Source organism: Bufo gargarizans, chromosome 4 (assembly GCF_014858855.1).
Source record: "Bufo gargarizans isolate SCDJY-AF-19 chromosome 4, ASM1485885v1, whole genome shotgun sequence".
Classification (NCBI taxonomy): Eukaryota; Metazoa; Chordata; class Amphibia; order Anura; family Bufonidae; genus Bufo; species Bufo gargarizans.
The window spans coordinates 31,297,156-31,309,215 of record NC_058083.1 but is presented as its reverse complement, the minus strand read 5'-3'; the positions used below and the strand labels follow the sequence as shown (position 1 = coordinate 31,309,215).

Genomic DNA, 12,060 nt, shown 5'->3' with positions numbered 1-12,060 from the left:
AAAATGAACAGCATGCAAACAGACTTCCCCTCCACAGTGTCTTGATGAAACAATAGGGAGGGAGGAGACCCATGGGATGGGATTATCTCCTGAGTGTATCATAGGATGATCTACTTCTCTACACCAGAGCCGGCTACTTCTTAATCCCATCACTAACACAGTAGAACAAAGGGACAAATAAACCAACACATTTATTGGGAGTCTCAGAGCAGAGTTAACCCTTATTACGTTTATGGATTCACACGATGCAACTTTAATGGGGATTAGGAAAGATGTGGCCTATAAACGCAACCAAAATATCATGGTTTATAGTTCCCTCTAACCCAAATAGGTCAGAGTGGGGGTCTCCATAGTCCTGGGTCCATAGCCCGTAGGAAGGAGGCTAGCCCTCAGGCTTCTACTGCAGACACAGTGATGGTTCAGTCCGTCACTTGTCTGGCACAAAGCCAACACATCACATCACCCAAAGAACACCATCCCCACAGTTAAACATGGTGGTGGCAGCATCATGCACTGGGGATGTTTTTCAGAAGCCGGGACTGGGAAACTGGTCAGAGCTGAGGGAAAGATGGACAGGGATATTCTTGAGCAAAACCTGCACCACTCTGTGCGTGATTTGAGGCTAGGACGGAGGTTCACCTTCCAGCAGGACAATGACCCTAAACACACGGCTACAGCAACACTTGAGTGGTTTAATGGGAAACATGTAAATGTGTTGGAATGGCCTAGTCACAGCCCAGATCTCAATCCAGTAGAAGATCTGTGGTCAGACTTAAAGATTGCTGTTCACAAGCGCAAACCATCCAACTGGAAGGAGCTGAATCAGTTCTGCAAGTAGGAATTAGCAAAAATCCCAGTGGTAAGATGTGGCAGCAACTGCTCCTAGAGACTTATCCAAAGCGACTTGGAGCTGTGATTGCCGCAAAAGGTGGCTCTACTAAGTATTGACTTTAGGGGGTGAATAGTTCTGCACATTGACCTTTTCTGTTATTTTGTTTTATGCTTTACAATTAACCAATTTAAAATAGGTCTAAGTTGTAGAACAAATTACATGATGGAAATCCATGTTGATTCCAGGGTGTGAGACAAAAAAAAAAAAAAAGAAGTCAGGGGGGTGAATACTTTTGCTTAGCGCTGTATACATTACAGAGTGTTGGCAAAACATACAAAGGTTATTTACGCATCTACCTGGGCATTTATCGTCCCGGATTCTTTTTATAAACCGGGGATGTCTTCGCTTTATGTCTGACCATTTTTTTATGATGGCCAGACGGCGGTGTTTGAGACCCGTTTTGCGCCAGATCTCAAATGCCAGCTCCCGTACAATCTGCTGCTTCTCGGCGTGGGACCGGTCGTATCCCCGCCCCAACATCCGCTGCAAGATAAAAATGCAAGTCTATAATCCCAATTTTTAACAATAATAGAATTGAAAATAATTTGCTCAAGTAAAATACAAAAAGTATTTAATGCTTTGAAGTGGAAATATTAGATTGAGGCCGCCTGCACAGGGGTGTGTTTTTTCACAACTAAGGACCATAAAAACCCGTCCTGCAGAGTGGACGAGCGCACGGCGTGATTGGTTGCGAACTCGCTATGACGCCATGCGCTTCCAGCCACCACCGCTGTACTGTGATATACTTGTACAAGTGTATTACTGTATAGCGGTGGTGGCAAGAAGCGCACGGCGTCATAGCGAGTTCGCAACCAATGACGCTGTGCGCTCGTCCACTCTGCAGGACGGGTTTGTACGGTCCGTAGTTGTGAAAAAACACATTGCGGCCTTACTGTTACGGTAATAAGATGGGACTGTATTACGACTGTATGTGGGTGAGGTCTGAGCTATCAGATACTGTCCAGCTGAGCAGAGATGTACCTGTCTAGTGAAGTGACGGTACGGTATGGGGTGTACAGCTGGTTCGCCTCCCCGGGATGCACCCTGGGTAACTCTAAATGAACCAGCAAATACTGGCGGTCTGACAAAGAAAGCTTCTCCTGAGTCCTGACCAACAGTCTGTGTGTGTGTGTGTGTGCGGTATATAGTGTGTGTCTGTGTGTGTGTGTTATATAGTGTGTGTGTGTGGTATATAGTGTATGTGTGTGCGGGATATAGTGTGTGTGCGGTATATAGTGTGTGTGTGTGGTATATATAGTGTGTGCGGTATATAGTGTGTGTGTGTGCGGTATATAGTGTGTGTGCAGTATATATAGTGTGTGTGCGGTATATAGTGTGTGTGTGTGCGGTATATAGTGTGTGCGTGCGGTATATAGTGTGTGCGTGCGGTATATAGTGTGTGTGCGGTATATAGTGTGTGTGCGGTATATAGTGTGTGTGTGCGGTATATAGTGTGTGTGTGCAGTATATAGTGTGTGTGTGCGGTATATAGTGTGTGTGTGCAGTATATAGTGTGTGTGTGCGGTATATAGTGTGTGTGCGGTATATAGTGTGTGTGTGCGGTATATAGTGTGTGTGTGCGGTATATAGTGTGTGTGTGCGGTATATAGTGTGTGTCTGTGTGTGTGTGTTATATAGTGTGTGTGTGTGGTATATAGTGTATGTGTGTGCGGTATATAGTGTGTGTGTGTGGTATATATAGTGTGTGCGGTATATAGTGTGTGTGTGTGCGGTATATAGTGTGTGTGCAGTATATATAGTGTGTGTGCGGTATATAGTGTGTGTGTGTGCGGTATATAGTGTGTGTGCGTGCGGTATATAGTGTGTGCGTGCGGTATATAGTGTGTGTGCGGTATATAGTGTGTGTGCGGTATATAGTGTGTGTGTGCGGTATATAGTGTGTGTGTGCGGTATATAGAGTGTGTGCGGTATATAGTGTGTGTGTGCGGTATATAGAGTGTGTGCGGTATATAGTGTGTGTGCGGTATATAGTGTGTGTGCGGTATATAGTGTGTGTGCGGTATATAGTGTGTGTGTGCGGTAAATAGTGTGTGTGTGCAGTATATAGTGTGTGTGTGCGGTATATAGTGTGTGTGTGCAGTATATAGTGTGTGTGTGCGGTATATAGTGTGTGTGCGGTATATAGTGTGTGTGTGCGGTATATAGTGTGTGTGTGCGGTATATAGTGTGTGTGTGCGGTATATAGTGTGTGTGTGCGGTATATAGTGTGCGGTATATAGTGTGTGTGTGCAGGATATAATGTGCGGCATGACAATGAATGTGCAAGTGAAATATATTTCTCTGCTTTCCATACAAATGCTACTTCCATACTGGCTGTGATGTCACAGGAACACTTACTGCAACAATCACTAATATCTAGTGACTAGGGATGAGCGAACTCGAACTGTATAGTTCGGGTTCGTACCGAATTTTGGGGTGTCCGTGACACGGACCCGAACCCGGACATTTTCGTAAAAGTCCGGGTTCGGGTTCGGTGTTCGTCGCTTTCTTGGCGCTTTTGTGACGCTTTCTTGGCGCTTTTTGAAAGGCTGCAAAGCAGCCAATCAACAAGCGTCATACTACTTGCCCCAAGAGGCCGTCACAGCCATGCCTACTATTGGCATGGCTGTGATTGGCCAGAGCACCATGTGACCCAGCCTCTATTTAAGCTGGAGTCACATAGCGCCGCCCGTCACTCTGCTCTGATTAGCGTAGGGAGAGGTTGCGGATGCGACAGTAGGGCGAGATTAGGCAGATTAACTCCTCCAAAGGACTTCACTTGATTAATCGATCGATCTGCAGCTGTGGATCATTGAGCTGCTGATCCTCAATTGCTCACTGTTTTTAGGCTGCACAGACCGTTTGTCAGTCACTTTTTTCTGGGGTGATCGGCGGCCATTTTGTGTCTTGTGCGGTGCTGCGACCAAGTGCATCCAAGCTGCGACCAAGTGCATTTAACCCTCAATGGTGTGGTTGTTTTTTGGCCATATACTACATCAGGGGCAAGCTGCGCCCGTCACCAAGTGCATTTAACCCTCAGTAGTGTGGTTGGTCAAGCTGTGACACCAAGTGCATTTAACCAGCAATAGTCTGTTCATTTTTTGGCCATATACTACATCAGGGGCAAGCTGCGCCCGTCACCAAGTGCATTTAACCCTCAGTAGTGTGGTTGGTCAAGCTATCACACCAAGTGCATTTAACCAGCAATAGTCTGTTCATTTTTTGGCCATATACTACATCAGGGGCAAGCTGCGCCCGTCACCAAGTGCATTTAACCCTCAGTAGTGTGGTTCGTCAAGCTGTGACACCAAGTGCATTTAACCAGCAATAGTCTGTTCATTTTTTGGCCATATACTACATCAGGGGCAAGCTGCGCCCGTCACCAAGTGCATTTAACCAGCAATAGTGTGGTTATTTTTTGGCCATATCCCAGTCTAATTCTGTCACTAAATCCATACCGGTCACCCAGCGCCTAAATACTAGGCCTCAAATTTATATCCCGCTAAATCTCTCGTTACCGCTGTCCTGTTGTGGCTGGGAAAGTTATTTAGTGTCCGTCAAAGCACATTTTTTGTTCTGGGTTGAAATACAATTCCCAATTTAGCAATTTCATAATTTAGTGGTTTCTGCTATATCAGAGCTATTTGAAATCTATCCCTAAAAGGGTATATAATATTCAAGGTGCACATTGGGTCATTCAGAATAACTTCACACACCCGCTACTGTGCATTTCCAAGTCTAATTCTGTTAGTAAATCCATACCGGTCACCCAGCGCCTAAATACTAGGCCTCAAATTTATATCCCGCTGAATTTGAATACAATACATTGGGCCAAATAATATTTTTGTTGTTGTGGTGAACCATAACAATGAGAAAAACATCTAGTAAGGGACGCGGACGTGGACATGGTCGTGGTGGTGTTAGTGGACCCTCTGGTGCTGGGAGAGGACGTGGCCGTTCTGCCACATCCACACGTCCTAGTGTACCAACTACCTCAGGTCCCAGTAGCCGCCAGAATTTACAGCGATATATGGTGGGGTCCAATGCCGTTCTAAGGATGGTAAGGCCTGAGCAGGTACAGGCATTAGTCAATTGGGTGGCCGACAGTGGATCCAGCACGTTCACATTATCTCCCACCCAGTCTTCTGCAGAAAGCGCACAGATGGCGCCTGAAAACCAACCCCATCAGTCTGTCACATCACCCCCATGCATACCAGGGAAACTGTCTCAGCCTCAAGTTATGCAGCAGTCTCTTATGCTGTTTGAAGACTCCGCTGGCAGGGTTTCCCAAGGGCATCCACCTAGCCCTTCCCCAGCGGTGAAAGATATAGAATGCACTGACGCAGAACCACTTATGTTTCCTGATGATGAGGACATGGGAATACCACCTCAGCATGTCTCTGATGATGACGAAACACAGGTGCCAACTGCTGCGTCTTTCTGCAGTGTGCAGACTGAACAGGAGGTCAGGGATCAAGACTGGGTGGAAGACGATGCAGGGGACTGATGAGGTCCTAGACCCCACATGGAATGAAGGTCGTGCCACTGACTTTCACAGTTCGGAGGAAGAGGCAGTGGTGAGACCGAGCCAACAGCGTAGCAAAAGAGGGAGCAGTGGGCAAAAGCAGAACACCCGCCGCCAAGAGACTCTGCCTGCTACTGCCCGCCGCCATCTGGGACCGAGCACCCCAAAGGCAGCTTCAAGGAGTTCCCTGGCATGGCACTTCTTCAAACAATGTGCTGACGACAAGACCCGAGTGGTTTGCACGCTGTGCCATCAGAGCCTTAAGCGAGGCATTAACGTTCTGAACCTGAGCACAACCTGCATGACCAGGCACCTGCATGCAAAGCATGAACTGCAGTGGAGTAAACACCTTAAAACCAAGGAAGTCACTCAGGCTCCCCCTGCTACCTCTTCTGCTGCTGCCGCCTCGGCCTCTTCTGCTGCTGCCGCCTCGGCCTCTTCCTCCGCCTCTGGAGGAACGTTGGCACCTGCCGCCCAGCAAACAGGGGATGTACCACCAACACCACCACCACCACCTCCGTCACCAAGCGTCTCAACCATGTCACACGCCAGCGTTCAGCTCTCCATCTCACAAACATTTGAGAGAAAGCGTAAATTCCCACCTAGCCACCCTCGATCCCTGGCCCTGAATGCCAGCATTTCTAAACTACTGGCCTATGAAATGCTGTCATTTAGGCTGGTGGACACAGACAGCTTCAAACAGCTCATGTCGCTTGCTGTCCCACAGTATGTTGTTCCCAGCCGCCACTACTTCTCCAAGAGAGCCGTGCCTTCCCTGCACAACCAAGTATCCGATAAAATCAAGTGTGCACTGCGCAACGCCATCTTTGGCAAGGTCCACCTAACCACAGATACGTGGACCAGTAAGCACGGCCAGGGACGCTATATCTCCCTAACTGCACACTGGGTAAATGTAGTGGCAGCTGGGCCCCAGGCGGAGAGCTGTTTGGCGCACGTCCTTCCGCCGCCAAGGATCGCAGGGCAACATTCTTTGCCTCCTGTTGCCACCTCCTCCTTCTCGGCTTCCTCCTCCTCTTCTTCCACCTGCTCATCCAGTCAGCCACACACCTTCACCACCAACTTCAGCACAGCCCGGGGTAAACGTCAGCAGGCCATTCTGAAACTCATATGTTTGGGGGACAGGCCCCACACCGCACAGGAGTTGTGGCGGGGTATAGAACAACAGACCGACGAGTGGTTGCTGCCGGTGAGTCCTCAAGCCCGGCCTGGTGGTGTGCGATAATGGGCGAAATCTCGTTGCAGCTCTGGGACTAGCCAATTTGACGCACATCCCTTGCTTGGCGCATGTGCTGAATTTGGTGGTGCAGAAGTTCATTCACAACTACCCCGACATGTCAGAGCTGCTGCATAAAGTGCGGGCCGTCTGTTCGCGCTTCCGGCGTTCACATCCTGCTGCTGCTCGCCTGTCTGCGCTACAGCGTAACTTCGGCCTTCCCGCTCACCGCCTCATATGCGACGTGCCCACCAGGTGGAACTCCACCTTGCACATGCTGGACAGACTGTGCGAGCAGCAGCAGGCCATAGTGGAGTTTCAGCTGCAGCACGCACGGGTCAGTCGCACTACAGAACAGCACCACTTCACCACCAATGACTGGGCCTCCATGCGAGACCTGTGTGCCATGTTGCGCTGTTTCGAGTACTCCACGAACATGGCCAGTGGCGATGACGCCGTTATCAGCGTTACAATACCACTTCTATGTCTCCTTGAGAAAACACTTAGGGCGATGATGCAAGAGGAGGTGGCCCAGGAGGAGGAGGAGGAGGAGGAGGAGGAAGAGGGGTCATTTTTAGCACTTTCAGGCCAGTCTCTTCGAAGTGACTCAGAGGGAGGTTTTTGGCAACAGCAGAGGCCAGGTACAAATGTGGCCAGACAGGGCCCACTACTGGAGGACGAGGAGGACGAGGATGAGGAGGAGGTGGAGGAGGATGAGGATGAAGCATGGTCACAGCGGGGTGGCACCCAACGCAGCTCGGGTCCATCACTGGTGCGTGGCTGGGGGGAAAGGCAGGACGATGACGATACGCCTCCCACAGAGGACAGCTTGTCCTTACCCCTGGGCAGCCTGGCACACATGAGCGACTACATGCTGCAGTGCCTGCGCAACTGACAGCAGAGTTGCCCACATTTTAACCTGTGCGGACTACTGGGTTGCCACCCTGCTGGATCCACGCTACAAAGACAATGTGCCCACCTTACTTCCTGCACTGGAGCGTGATAGGAAGATGCGCGAGTACAAGCGCACGTTGGTAGACGCGCTACTGAGAGCATTCCCAAATGTCACAGGGGAACAAGTGGAAGCCCAAGGCCAAGGCAGAGGAGGAGCAAGAGGTCGCCAAGGCAGCTGTGTCACTGCCAGCTCCTCTGAGGGCAGGGTTAGCATGGCAGAGATGTGGAAAACTTTTGTCAACACGCCACAGCTAACTGCACCACCACCTGATACGCAACGTGTTAGCAGGAGGCAACATTTCACTAACATGGTGGAACAGTACGTGTGCACACCCCTCCACGTACTGACTGATGGTTCGGCCCCATTCAACTTCTGGGTCTCTAAATTGTCCACGTGGCCAGAGCTAGCCTTTTATGCCTTGGAGGTGCTGGCCTGCCCGGCGGCCAGCGTTTTGTCTGAACGTGTATTCAGCACGGCAGGGGGCGTCATTACAGACAAACGCAGCCGCCTGTCTACAGCCAATGTGGACAAGCTGACGTTCATAAAAATGAACCAGGCATGGATCCCACAGGATCTGTCCGTCCCTTGTCCAGATTAGACATTAACTACCTCCCCTTAACCATATATTATTGGACTCCAGGGCACTTCCTCATTCAATCCTATTTTTATTTTCATTTTACCATTATATTGCGAGGCTACCCAAAGTTGAATGAACCTCTCCTGTGTCTGGGTGCCGGGGCCTAAATATATGCCAATGGACTGTTCCAATGTTGGGTGACGTGAAGCCTGATTCTCTGCTATGACATGCAGAATGATTCTCTGCTGACATGAAGACAGATTCTCTGTTACGGGACCTCCCTCCTCTGCCTGGGTGCTGGGCCTAAATATATGCCAATGGACTGTTGCAGTGGTGGCTGACGTGAAGCCTCATTCTCTGCTATGACATGCAGACTGATTCTCTGCTGACATGAAGCCAGATTGTCTGTTACGGGACCTCTCTCCTCTGCCTGTGTGTGCTGGGCCTAAATATATGCCAATGGACTGTTGCAGTGGTGGCTGACGTAAAGCCTGATTCTCTGCTATGACATGCAGACTAATTCTCTGCTGACATGAAGACAGATTCTCTGTTACGGGACCTCCCTCCTCTGCCTGGGTGCTGGGCCTAAATATATGCCAATGGACTGTTGCAGTGGTGGCTGACGTGAAGCCTGATTCTCTGCTATGACATGCAGACTGATTCTCTGCTGACATGAAGACAGATTCTCTGTTACGGGACCTCCCTCCTCTGCCTGGGTGTTGGGCCTAAATATATGCCAATGGACTGTAACATTGGTGGCTGACGTGAAGCCTCATTCTCTGCTATGACATGCAGACTGATTGTCTGCTGACATGAAGACAGATTCTCTGTTACGGGACCTCTCTCCTCTGCCTGGGTGCTGGGCCTAAATATATGCCAATGGACTGTTGCAGTGGTGGCTGACGTGAAGCCTCATTCTCTGCTATGACATGCAGACTAATTCTCTGCTGACATGAAGACAGATTCTCTGTTACGGGACCTCTCTCCTCTGCCTGTGTGCTGGGCCTAAATATATGCCAATGGACTGTTGCAGTGGTGGCTGACGTGAAGCCTGATTCTCTGCTATGACATGCAGACTAATTCTCTGCTGACATGAAGACAGATTCTCTGTTACGGGACCTCTCTCCTCTGCCTGTGTGCTGGGCCTAAATATATGCCAATGGACTGTTGCAGTGGTGGCTGACGTGAAGCCTGATTCTCTGCTATGACATGCAGACTGATTCTCTGCTGACATGAAGACAGATTCTCTGTTACGGGACCTCCCTCCTCTGCCTGGGTGCTGGGCCTAAATATATGCCAATGGACTGTTGCAGTGGTGGCTGACGTGAAGCCTGATTCTCTGCTATGACATGCAGACTGATTCTCTGCTGACATGAAGCCAGATCCTCTGTTACGGGACCTCTCTCCTCTGCCTGGGTGCTGGGCCTAAATTTATGAAAATGGACTCTTACAGTGGTGGGTGACGTGAAGCCAGATTCTCTGCTATGGGACCTCTCTCCAATTGATTTTGGTTAATTTTTATTTATTTAATTTTAATTTTAATTCATTTCCCTATCCACATTTGTTTGCAGGGTATTTACCTACATGTTGCTGCCTTTTGCAGCCCTCTAGCTCTTTCCTGGGCTGTTTTACAGCCTTTTTAGTGCCGAAAAGTTCGGGTCCCCATTGACTTCAATGGGGTTCGGGTTCGGGACGAAGTTCGGGTCGGGTTCGGATCCTGAACCCAAACATTTCCGGGATGTTCGGCCGAACTTCTCAAACCCGAACATCCAGGTGTTCGCTCAACTCTACTAGTGACACCTGATACAGTTAGAATCGGTGAAGGTCGCACTGGCGATTATTGTATAACACTCTTTCTGCATATAAAGCGACTGTTCAGACCTGCAGGTGACATGTAATCAAATCCACGACTTTAATGTCAGATTACTTACAGTCACCGGGAGATCTTCCTCTTCGTCTCTGAACTTGGTTCCAACCATCGCACCATCGGTGTAAACCAGTTGCTGGAGGCCGCGCCTTCCCAGCGCATGTGCTCTTGCAGTTAATACTTTGCCGAAATTTTGCATATAAAAAAAAGAATGCTTGTCGATCGCAGATTCGCGTAATACTTCTGGTATGTCAGTGTCCATGTTGGGGGACTATGTGTGCGCATCTAGTAAGTATTTTGTGGCTGCAAATATGACCTGGAGGTATTTCAGGTTCGCCTGCCATTAAAATGAATGGGGCACACCGCGAACTTGCGGTTCGCGAACAATTGATCGGGTTCGCGCGATCGGGTTCGCGAACCGTCCCAGCAGATGTTCGTTCATCACTATTGGACTAGTAGTGGAACCTGACAAAGCTCTGACATTTACTAATGTTTCAAGATACACAGACGTTTCCCTAATGAAAAGTATAAGGTCAGTTCTGGATAATCTAAGACCATGTATCACAGATAAGTGACAGGTTTCAGAGGAAACTTCTCCTACTACAAAATGATAGCAGAGGTGAAGTCACAGAACACCAAATAGACTAAAGACAAGAAGGAATAATTCATCAGAGAGTGGTCCCTTATACACCAAAGCGAAATGAGGAGGCTGCAAGGACGCACGGAGCTCTGACTGGCGCTATGGGGGAATTCCTAAGCCGGGCACTCCAGGCTTCAGGCTTCAGATAGTGACACCATAGGGGTCTGTCATATTGCATCAAAGTATAGAGACATTTAATTTGTATTGTAATTCCACTCACACCAGTTTGGAAAAGGGGGGGGGGGGGAATAGCGGGTTTGTGAGCCTGACAGAATCTGGCACCAAGGAAAGATTTAAAAAAAACATTCCTATGGCTGCCAGAGTAAAGCAGGTGAGCTAGGAGAACCCCTGAGGGATAGAGGACAGCCATCTGTAGACTGTTTAGGATCACAAGGTGCTGTGTGTGATAGCAAAGGTAACACTTGTTTATGGCTATAGACTTTGTTGCTTGTGGGAAGGGTATATTGCCTCTGGCAGACATCACACTTATATAATGGTTTGGCCATCCAATTGAAGATGTACAGCTCTGAATCCCACTGTGAGAACTGCAAATCTTAATGCATGTGGACAATTGGCACCAGTCACATTATCTACCTACACGACTGATGCCCTGGAAGTATGTCCTCTTCTGTGCTTGCCCTGAAAGCATTCAGTATATAAACAGGTCCAGCAGATTCCACTGCATCTATCTGTGCATGAGTTAAATAAAGTTCAACATAAGAGCAGAAGAGAATACATTCATGGCAGGAGCCACACGGGTAAATCTTGTGGTCATCCCCATTTTGATCTCCAGGAACACAGTGGCCACCAGTGGCTGCAGTTTACAGGTCCATCCATGGATAGAGAGGGACGTTGAAACAGAAAGCTGAGATAAGACATGCTTGGGGTTTCCTAGGACAGTGTCCACTACGTTACAGATTTATTGAAGTTATTTTAGAAAATGGCCAACCGCTTTAACTTAGATCAACAGTAGTTTTATTAGTACATGTTGCATCATGGCCATGTGTAGCCAGCCTTCATTTACATAGTCACTCATTGAATAAATAAATGTGTCAAATCAAGACCGGCCTTTGTATGAACCACCATTCTGTTCCTCCTGGCTGATCTTTATGTGTAGGGCTGAAGTGATGACCTCACCTCAATTACATATGACTTCTGTAGCCAATCACTAGCTTACGGGTACACTGTTGAAGGCCAGTGATTGGTTGCAGCAGTCAGGTGTTGTAGACATGACATCAGAGCTGCAAAATCACCACAGGGAAGACCGGGATGGAACAGCTGGAGTGGTGAACAATTTAACATGGACTTGATACTTGTTTTCCTATTTTCCACCATCCTCTGCCTGTGCCCCAATGTTTGCTAAATTTGGA

General features: G+C 48.6%; 1 protein-coding gene across 1 annotated transcript in view; it reads right to left on the bottom strand.

The window, feature by feature from the left end:
• The window catches only part of LOC122935156 (vomeronasal type-2 receptor 26-like), a 62,735-nt gene extending 52,573 nt beyond the window's left edge, over positions 1–10,162 (bottom strand). The window contains exon 1 of the mRNA XM_044290920.1: positions 10,115–10,162. Coding sequence (XP_044146855.1) covers positions 10,115–10,162 — 48 coding nt within the window. The remainder of the gene's footprint in view (positions 1–10,114) is intronic.
• Between the last annotated feature and the right edge of the window lie 1,898 nt (positions 10,163–12,060).